General features: G+C 31.2%; 1 protein-coding gene across 1 annotated transcript; it reads right to left on the bottom strand.

Moving 5' to 3' along the window:
- Positions 1–2398: 2398 nt before the first annotated feature.
- Positions 2399–6582, bottom strand: LOC105116388 (WEB family protein At3g02930, chloroplastic-like). The gene is made up of 3 exons (XM_011013721.1): positions 6162–6582; positions 5347–5557; positions 2399–4959 (listed from the first exon to the last, which is right to left on the bottom strand). Exons 1-3 carry the CDS (start codon positions 6176–6178, stop codon positions 2671–2673), a joined length of 2517 nt encoding a protein of 838 aa, XP_011012023.1. The 5' UTR covers positions 6179–6582; the 3' UTR covers positions 2399–2670.
- Positions 6583–11401: the final 4819 nt, after the last annotated feature.

Raw genomic sequence — 11401 nt, 5'->3', positions numbered from 1 at the left:
GCTTTTGCTAAAAGCATTTTTAAGATTGAATATTTTAATATCACAATCTTGAAATTGAAGCATCTTTACCCACTTCTTGAAATATGTTTTTGACTTGTTCATAAAATTATACACGTTCCTAATCATATATAGTTTTAATTCAGTTGTGCAGATTTATTGTCCAAATCCTTTAGAGAAACAAACTGACGAAGGGGTTGAAATCACAACTTGAAAAGTTAATGGCAGGCATTAGACATCCAACCATTTTGGTTTTGAAACAGAAGACTTTGTTTTGGTTTCATTCCTTTGCGTATGAGATTAGAAGTGGTTACTGTTTTCCACATCCCAATAAGATTTTTCAAGTAACCAAACTTGAAAATACTTCTAATTTTAGTTTGTAGTTTCTAAGGAACCGAACTTTCAGTTATATATATACATATAGACATGCGCAGGCACGTTCTTTCTTTACATACATTTAGACACTTCGAGGTAAGTTTATTTTGAGGTTTCAGTCAAGGAGACATTGAAAGACTTTGACGGCCTTTTTTTTTTTTAGCATATGTTTTAAAAATAATGGTTAAATAACAAGACAATTTGGATAAATTATTATAGTTTGTACATGTTTTAAAAAAAAATTATAATTTTTATAGCTTGTCCCTATACATATGGCGATATCCAATAAAAAAATATATTAATTAAATAGGAGAGATGAGAGAGAAAGGAGAAATAAAAAAAAACAAAAAAATTATATAGACACACCAAAACTTCAATTACAACACCACTGGTATCATAAAAAAAAATCAATGAAATGAATTTAACAACACTAAAAAATTTACCAATAATGACTCAAGTGGATCACACTTGTCGTCAAAGACAAGTAAGCCACCCTCCATTTTTAGGTAACAAGTATGACCCACTCAATATATTCTTGGTTGTCTTTTTTTGTTGTAATTAGATTCATATTGTTGAGTCTTTTTTATAATACAATAATATTATAATCTAAACTTAGTGTGTTTTAAAGATTTTTTTTTGTCTTTTTTTTATCTATTTAAAATATTTTTTTATGGGATTAACGAGAAGATATAAAAGTCATGTTTTCTATATTGTGACTATAGTTATTAAACCTAGACCGACCCGGTGGATCAACCTAGTAACTGGACCAGTCCGAGTAAGATAAAAGACCAAGATGAGAAAAAACTCAACAAAACCCGGTTGACCCGGCAAAACCCAATTGAAACTAGATCTTGTTTTTAAATGTGTTTTTTCTCCTATCCAGAGACCTATCTTTTTTTATATTTTTTAGTTAGTTATTAATCCTTTTTAGAGTTCATTATATAAATACTAGAATAATATTTTATTTTTTTTAACGTGGGATTTAAAACGTTTTAGTATATATACTTTATGTTCACAAGAAAAAAATTATTTTTTCAATGTGGGATTTAAAGCCCTTTAGTATATATACTTTAAAAAAAATTATGTTTTTTTAATGTATGATAAAAAAACCCTTTTGATTTAAATACTTCAACTTAAAAGGATAATATACTACCATTACTCTTTTCAATGTGAGATAACAAAAATTTTAGAAATAATATTTTAAACTTTATTATTTATAACATATCTCAAGTATATTCACGAGGTTGTTTTTTTAATTTTTTTGTATAAAATATTAAAAATTAATTTTATTTTTATATTCTAAGTTTATTTAGGTTAATCTAGATCAACTCATATAACTTAGGATCCAACTAGCTCCTTGATCGAGCCAACTTCTAGGTTGGATTAAATAACTATAATTGGCACATATACAAATTATACTATTTCAATATATATATATATAAAATTCCATCAATATTTTTAAATAACTACACTAAATATTTTTTTTTAAAAAAAAAAACGACTTTCGCGTATGTTTGAAACAGTAATTCGGGGCCATTTTCCACGTACGATCTATTTGTTGTTATACCCCCTTGCAAGCTCTCGCTTTGGCGTCCCTAATCGGGTAACCTCCATCTTCTCATCACTCCTATTTTTGGGCAATTAGGCAGATTCCTGTTTGACCTCGTACTTGTAAGAAACAAATGGCGCTTTCTTGTCCTAAAAATACAACGATTTGAGTTTAGCGATCCCAGTTTAGTCATGCATTGCTAAGGCAGTTCAGTTACTCAAATAAGCTCGTAATAATTCATTTGCCTGTTCTCAGTTTGACACTTTCACCCCTTATTTGAGAAAGAACAAAGATATATGAAGCTGCGAGAGTTGTCACCTCTAAAAATAATGAAATTTCTTACGGGAAAAAAAACAAGATAGTTATAACGAAAATTTTAGTAAGAAAAATTTAATCCAACATCCTGGCAGATCAACAGATCCCGACCCCCTATCCCAGAGAAATCGCCAACAATTAACAATAATAGATGAAAACACGTTAAAATACAATTATAACGTCACCTCTCCTTTTCATAAATTTAGACAAGGGGGGCAAGAGGAAAGAAAAAATCTCCATGACATGCAAGATACACCCCTAAATGTAATCACATCAGATGAGGGGAAAGACTAATGATAATACAAACCTCTTCATTATAAACCTATCTCAAAATCAGAAGCAAAACCAACAAAGCAAACACTCAGTTGAAAGATATTATCCAATATACCTGCCTGCTAATTAGGCATATGTCAGGCCATAATAGGTCACTGTTCCTACTTCTGGTTGCTCGTTCCCTTCTTGAGTAGGTTTCCAAACTTGCGGAGCAAAGGCCTTTTCTTCTTCTGCTGTTGCTGCTTTGCAGGTGAGCTTCCACCATCATCCACATTTTCAGTTGAAGATAAACCATTTGTTTGATCGAAGCTCTCACCGCCATCCACCTTGGAGTCCACTTTCTCCTCGAAGGATTCCTGCTCCTTTTCAATCTTGCAACTCTCCCACATCTTAAATTCAACCTCCACAGAGTCATCTTCCTTTTCTTTGCTCTCATCTTCCTTCGGTTTTCCATTCACATTCTCAATTTTGTGAGCATCCATCTGAACAGCCTCATTTGTCACGCCATTAAACTGTTCCTGTGCATTTTCTGTTTTCAGCTCGCTAGTTTGCTGTGGTGGAAGCTCCTCCACTTTGGGCTTCTCTTCTCTCACATTTCCATTTTCTTCGGAGAACTCAATCATCTTTGGAAGCAAATCATAGTCCTTTTCACTGTCTGTTAGCTCCCCATTTTCCACCATTTGAATTTTAGCCATAGCTTCCTCAAGTAACTTAGACAACTCCTCAACCTTCTCAAGTGAAGAAGCTTCCTTAGTTCGGAGCTCTTTGTTTTCCAGAATAATATTCTGTAACTCATTTTCTTTGACCAATAAACTTTCTTTTAGTTTCATGCTCTCAACCTTTGCTTCCCCAAGAGCTTCCTGCAAAGATATCACCTCAGCTTCAACTTCCTTCAGGCTATCCTTCAAATGAGCTTCTTCATCCCTCATTCCACAAGCTTCTTCCTCAGTCTGCTTCTGCAAATTCACCAACCTATCTATTTTTTTTTCCAAAGAGATGTTTTCTTCTTCTGATTTCCTCACAGAATTCACCAGATTTTCTTCTTTTTGATCCCACATGGCCTTGGAGTTCTTAAATTCATTCTTGGATTCTTCAACAGTTTTTTTAAGGAGTTCAATCTCATGTTTTGCATCATCAAGCACAGTTTCATATTTTTCATTAGTTGCCTTCAGGACCAATCTTAAGTCTTCTATTTGGGTTTCATAATTTTCATGGTCCACTAGATTTGATACCAGCCTTTCTTTGGCTTCCCTTGCTTCCACAGAGACTTCATGTAAGGCTGAAGCTAAACTCTCCATTGCCTTCTTGCTCTTTTCCTCCTCATCCCTGGCATTCTCCAGCTCGGTGACAACTTTGTTTTTCTCTTCTAACAGACTTTGAACACTAGAAGCTGCAAGCTTCTCATTGTTCAAAGCCTGGGCTTTCTCCTCCTTCACAGTTTCCAGCTCGGACATCAGAGACTCAACCTTTTTTTCCATGAACAATGCTTCTTCCTTTACCATACCAAGAGAATGTTCTGATTCTTCAAGATTCCCTTTCTGTCTTCTAATTGTCATTTCCAGCAACCCAACCTTCTCTTTCAGAGCAGCCATTTCAGTTTCTGCATCATGCAATAAAACATTGTTTGCTTCGAGTTCTTTCATGAATGAACCCAAAGACTCTGATGCAGATCTCTCCAACTTATTTGCTTCGGCAGCCTGCATCTCTAATTCCTCAACCCTGTTTCTCCACTCCTCTACTAAGCTACGGGCATAAGATTCGGCCATCTTGGCAGCTACTAGATCAACATTGAGCTGTTCTATGAAAGCCTCTCTTTCCATCAACTTATCCTCAAAACATTTACCTTTCTCAAGCTGTTGTTTCAATGAATCTATCTCCTCTTTAAGCTGCAAAACTATCTTGTGGCTTTCATTGGCCTCTGTTTCAAGCTTTGAATCAAGTAATACATTCAACCGGGTCAACTCAGATGAAAGAATCTCCACCTTCTCTGCATGAATCTCAGCAATCTTAGTTGCGTCATCAGCGTGGCTCAGTGCCTGGTTCTTTGCATCAGTAATCATAGTCAGTTCTTGTTTCAACCTTTGAAGCTCCTGAGTGGTAGAGAGAAGGGCAGTAACATCCAAAGCATGTTGGCTTCTTACATCTTCAAGCTCTTTCTGCCATTCCTCTTCCTTCTTCTGGGCTGCCTCAATCCCAGCCTGTTCCAGCTCAACAGCCCGGAACTTCTCAATCTCAGAATCCTCCTCAGCTCGCTTTTGAGCCACCATAGCTTCTTGAAGCTTCTCATTTGCATCCTCGGCAGCTTTCTTAGCTTGTTTCAGTTCATCAATTGCTTGTGCCTTCTCTTTTTCAATCAATTCTAACTGCTCCTTTGTTTTCTTTAGATCTTCCTGGAGATGACTCAATTGCACCTGCAACTCTGAAGCCTTCACCACTCGTGTCTGAGGTTTCTAAAAACCAAATTCATTCAATTAACAAATCAAGGATCAAAGCAAAAAATTTACTTTCCTTTCACAATTAAACATAGCAAGGACACATGCAGCCATTTCAACAAACCTCCTTGCCCATCGAAAACATTATTTGAAATGTCACAAAAACATGCTTTATTGTCCGGCTTCTCAATACCAGCATTCATAGTTTCCAATTCAAGAAATTTCAAGGATTACTTTTCCATGCTTTCATTATTATTGAGAGGAAACAACATCCATTAACGACAATGTACCCCCAACAGTTCTTTCTTCCAGTTACTAAACACATATTTGAAAGCAGAATCAAACATGCCATCAAATGTCGGAGATGAAAATCACCAAAATTTGTTGGCATTTAGTCACACTTACTTCAGGGGGTGTAGCTCTAGTAACCTTTGGTGTCCGACGATCAATTGTGGGCTTTGAGTTGATGGATCGTGGTGATCGATCAACTGAAAGACGTGAACTTTGCAGGGGAGAAAGTGAATCAGACTCTGATTTAGCCACTCCTCGACTCAGTTGACTAACTCTAGGAGTTGCTGGTGATGGTTTGCTAGGAGGAGTTTCAGACAAACCAGATCTGTTCAAGTTTTAAAGTACCAACATTACACTATCTCATAGAAAAACCATTATATATATAAACAAAAAATGCAAGAAATATGTAAGCAAAATAATTCAACCCGAATCACAATAGGATGGATCTGTGTCAAATTTGGGAACTCTTTTGTAACATAACAGCACAGAAATTACATAGAGAGATACATAAATTAAACTTTAACCTTTGGGGCAGAAATGATACATGAACAGATCCAAACAAGAAAGCAATTAGATCACGAGAAAAGAAATAATAAACCATGGATCAGGATTAAGAACGAATAAATGAAGCAAAACCCATGTTAAATATGAATTCAAAATTCAAACTTGATAAACATGGATACTGTTGCAGTGCGAAAGCAGAGAGACACAACAAAAAAGAAAAGAAAAAGATATACACTTTGAAAAAAAAAAAGACTAGATAAAAGAGAAAAAAACCCCTAGTGAACAGCAGATCAAACCTGTTAATCGCATAATCTAAAACAATATTCCCATATCTGGAATCAAAATTTAAAATTTGTAACATTCATTGAAGTAAAGATAATAACTGTAATAATTAAAAAAAAAAATCATATCCTGTTTCTGCTTACTTGGTTTTGGAAGACATGTTGTAGTCTTGGTTGATGAATAGGAGACAAGAAGAGAAGTTAGACAGGAAATGTGTGTTTTGTGTGTTATGGGTTGGGCTGTAAATGCTAAAATGCTGGCATTTGTGTAAAAGAATGTAATGTAATGCGAGTGTGTTTTTTTTCTTTTCTTTTCTTTCCTTTTTTCCTTTAGATCAGACTGACATATAGTAAAGAAGCGACGGAGCAGAAGGAATGGCGCAACAAAACCCCAAGCAGTTGGAGTTGGAAGAAGGTAGCTAACCAATAAAAAAAAAAGGAGAATTTACAGAAGGCGAGAAGAGAACCAAATTTTTTGGGTTGGTGCTGCTGTCTCTAGAGAGGCCACTGGCCAGGCCACACTCAGAAAGCACACCCACACACAAAAGTAGTTGCTGTCTCTCTCTCTCGCCCCCCTCTTTTCAAGTTACTATAATAAATAATATTTTTCAGGTTCATGGGGTAGAAAAGTACTTAAGTGCCCCTGTTGTACCCTGGTGAGTCTTGCATGGTCTGTCAAAGGTATGTGTGCCATGGGTTACTTTTTCAGACGTTTTGTGTTACCACCCCTGACCCCACTTTTCTGGAAAGTAGATGCCTTCGAATTTTGATCATCAGCCAATTTTGATTTTCAAGTATAAAAACTGAAGATAGTTAATGATATGTTTGATTTTTGAAATTTATTTTTTTGAAAAATTATTTTTAAATTTTTTGTATTTATTTATTATTAAAAAAATTAATTAATAGAAAATACTTTTTAGTTAAAAAAAAATTGACTTAGTTTTTAGAAAAATATTTTCCTAAAACATTTGGGCTGAAAACATTTTCCAGAAGTTATGAAAAATTTAGAAATGTCATATTATTTGCTGATTATATCAAATGTGATTCTTAAATTTTTGATTGCTATATATATTTTATTTTGAATATTTTTTTTTAATTTTATCTTTTAAAATTTAATTTTTATATTAATTTTGGTTCTCATTTTTATAATTGTTATTTGCTTTTTCTCAATCATTTTTTATTGAATTTTTTTATCTATTAAATTTGGTACTCATTATTTTGATTGTTATTTATTTTATTTGAAATAATTTATGAAATAATAATTATTATTATTTTAATTTTTTCATCTTTTATTTTTTTATGTTTTAGATTTGATCTCTATTATTTTAATTATTATTTATTTTATTTGAGATAATTTATGAAATTATATTTTTTTAATTTTATTCTCATTCAACTTTTTAATTTATAAGATTAATTTTTTATTATTTTAATAAACTTGAGAGAAATAAAATATTAATTAGTTATTTTTCAGCTTATTTTCCATAATATAACCAAATACTAGAATGTTTTCCAACTTATTTTTCATTACACTACCAAACATTAGAAAATAATTTACTTTCCATAAAGAAATTACTTTCCAGCAAATAAATAGGGCCTAAAACTTTTTATCTGATCCGAGCTTACATGAGTTGGGTTATTTTTTCAGAAAAGAAAATTAATATAAAAGCTTTCTAAATTTTTTTATATAAAAAATAGTAAATATAAATTAAAAAGTTATGCAAGAATCTAATTTAAAACAATTAATAATTATGTATGTAAATAAATTAAAAACATCATTTATAATAATTAAAAACAAAACTAGAAAATTTGAGAGACAGATATAAATTAAAATATTTAATCTCATAATATTGGTTACTTTTTCGGTTGTATTTAATGAATTGTTTTTATTAAAATTAGTTTTTATTCAATTAAATGATAATAAAAATAGACACACATGAAATTGATTGAATAAAATAAAAGAAAAAAAATATTATGCAAAGTTGAAAAGATTAGAAATATTATCCAAAAATAAATATTTTTTTTTATTTTTAAAAAACAAATTTCATCCATATAAAGCATAAAAAATTATAGATGAATTAGGATAATATTTTTAAAAAAATAAATACATACAAAATAAAAAAAATATTTAAAAAAGACTAAATAAGCAAAATAAAAAATCATAAAGAAGATATATTAATTGAAACATAAATTAAAAAATATTTTGAAATACTTTTTATCAACAAAAAAAATGCAAGATCAGAGGGGACAAAAATAGCAAAAACAAATTAAAAAAAAATGTTTAGAAGAGCTTGGAAAAAAAGACTTATTTTTATTAATAAAAAAATAAAAAAATTAGAGAAATAAAAAACAAAGAAAAAAGTTAGGCACTACTAAGCTTTAGGCTTCGTAAGCCAAGCTTGCACTTACACTCCTAGCACATTCAGAAGTGTCAACATAAGTGTCTTTATTTTATTTTTTAAAAAAAAAGAGCTAATATGATAGATAACATGTTGTTTGCCCAATTGTTTTTTAAATAAATCATATTTGTTTGTGTGTTACTCATATTCAAGCCATTATAGTGGTAAGAAAATCAAGCCTTGTGATTTTATAACCTATAAATCCAATTTTGAGCCATTTTTTACCCTAAACATTTGAAAAACATTTTATACACCTTAATAAACTTCTTAATAGCCTTAAAAAAGAACAATATAAAAACTTGAAATCAATCCAAAATAAAAAATCTTTCCAAGATTATTTTTAGTCAATTTTAAGGCAAAAAAATAATAATTAAGTGAAACTCACTAAATGAAACTCATTAACACTAAAATTGATTATTTTGATGCCAGAATCAATGCCAACAATGATTGATTTTATCTTTCTACCATTAGAACCCATTAACTCTTTCCATCTCTCACCTCTCTCAAACTACGAACATAAAAATAATAAAAATAAAATTTTGAACTAAAATTGATTTTTTCCTAAAATTTCAAAAATTGAAAGAACCCAATAATTTTAATTTGGAAAGTTTGGGGTTTATAATGAACATTTCAACCAAACTTTAAAAAGCAACCTATTTTCTTTGTATTTTTAACTTTGGTCTCGTGTTTTTTAATCTCATTTTCCCCTTACATATAACTTAAATTAGCCTCTAATTTGTTCCTATAAGAGCGCGTGCATGGGGGGGAGCGGGAGTTGTCATACAAAAATAATCATTATAGAAGTTTATAGTGAACTATGAAAGGGTTATGGTGGCATGCAGAATAATAATTTCTCCATGTCTTTTAGTGTTTTATACTAAATGTTTGACCTGCGTTATGCCACTGGTCGGATCATTAAAAAAATACAAAAAATCAAAAGCATTGTAAAGTGTTTTTTTTAGCAGAAAAATCAAACATACAAACAATATTTTTTTAAATACTGAGATGGTGACATATTGGATTAACCTAAATCAACTCTGATTAACTTGAAAAACTCGTGATATGGGTCATGAGACTATGATAATCTCATATAAATCAAAGAGAACATCCTAGTTCATTCAAAGTCAAGTGTTTAAGGGGGGGAAAACGACATTGAAAAAATAGACAAAAGTAAAAGTAGCTTGAGTTAACTTATCAAAAATGCAACATGAGTCATAAGAACTGGATCACTCATAGAAAGTAAGCTGATAAAAACTAACCCATTATTAAAGGGTAAAACTAAAAAAAAATTTGAAGAGAATTGCTAAGCATCAAGATTTTAGGTCAATTGATTTGAAAACAAGAGTTGTCGAGATGACAAAATTCATCTCTCAATAGAAACAATTGAATCATAGTTTTGGTTGAAGGGGATTACTACGAAGACAGGATTTCAAGTTAACCAAATTAAAGCTTTGAGAAGATCGAATTTTGAGAACAGTCTACTTGTCTTTATAAACTTATTATGTAAAGCACTTGATAAGTCTTAGCTCCGTAAGTATTGTAAATAGGGGCATTTGTTGTTACTCATTTTTAGGGCCCCACATAAATATACAAAAATCAAGAAACAAATGAGAAAAAGGAAAAAAAGTTGAAAAAAAAATATATTAGTAGAGAAAACATGAAGAACGCCTAGAAAATTACCAAAGATTGGTTGGGGAGGATCAAAATATCTGGTGTTGGAATATTGATTGTTCAATTTTGACTGGTAAAGGCCCTACTAATAATAAGAATTTAATTTAGAAAATAAAATTCAAAATTAGATATTTAAGGGTTCAATTGAAATTTTTCAGGGTTTAATTGAATTTATTAAGAGCTTAATAGCAAGAAATTTTGATTTTTCAATACAATTTGAGTTTTGATTAGAAGAAATTGAAGTCTAGAGGTTGAATTGTAATTTTAAAAAGCTAATTTGGTAAAAATAAGGGGTTTAATTGCATAAATATTCAAATTTAATGGGAATTTTGGGACTTGATTGAAGAAATTAAAGAAAAAGACCAAACTAAAAAAGGCATATGAATGTGCAACTGAAATTGATGAAATCAGGGGCTACTTTGATAAAAATTAAAATTTTGATGGTTGATAGGGGTCAAATTGTATAATCTAAAAACCAAAAATTATCTTACGAAAGGCACTCAAATTAAAGAATTTAAATTAAATTTTCCATGGATACAATTGTAAAAATGGAGAAAGTTTTAGATCAATTAGGAGTGTACACACTGAAATTGAAAATATAGGGACCAAAATGAAATTACCCAAATTCCTATCTAAAAACCATATTTTTTAAAGGCTATACTTTAATATAAACAACGTGTCACTCAGATTTAATGAATGAATTGAGCGACACGTTGTTCAACCACTGTGTTTCATTTTTTTTAACCGAGAATGGATATTGATATGCTACTTTTAGATGAATGAATGTAGCATCTCTAACCATCTTTAGGGCTTTAGCCACCACCACTCGATTGAGAAATACCCCCTCTACAAGGATCAACTACTCCTATCAAATGTTTACATCCCATTTTCTTCAACAAACTTGACAATATCTTATCCTTGATTTGCCATCTTGGCATTGTCAGATTCTAACTGATTAAGTGGGCATCTTCAAACAAACAAATATAAAGCTACAAATCTATAAATAAAGTAAGGTTAGATCCAAACAAAAAGTGTTCACCCACTCTACCAACTTTAGGTATTCTCAAATGATGATGACATCAGAATTGCTTCGACGAGGTTTTGAATGTGATCACCTTAGTTAGCCATGATTATGATACGTATTACGCAAAAACGATTGTTTTTTTTTTATGTTCACACTTTAAACCTTTTAAATGGGTTCTTGTAAAGGACTTAAAACCTTTCTCTCAAGATTAAAAGGCCAAAAACAACTAATTGCCTTTCAAGTTTAGTGAAACCAACAAGAATCCTCAAAACCAAAACCACTACTGCAAAACC

This window comes from Populus euphratica, unplaced genomic scaffold (assembly GCF_000495115.2).
Source record: "Populus euphratica unplaced genomic scaffold, PopEup_1.0 scaffold923.1, whole genome shotgun sequence".
NCBI classification, from domain to species: Eukaryota; Viridiplantae; Streptophyta; class Magnoliopsida; order Malpighiales; family Salicaceae; genus Populus; species Populus euphratica.
Note: the sequence above shows the minus strand (reverse complement) of the source record. Positions and strands in the feature narration are given on the sequence as shown.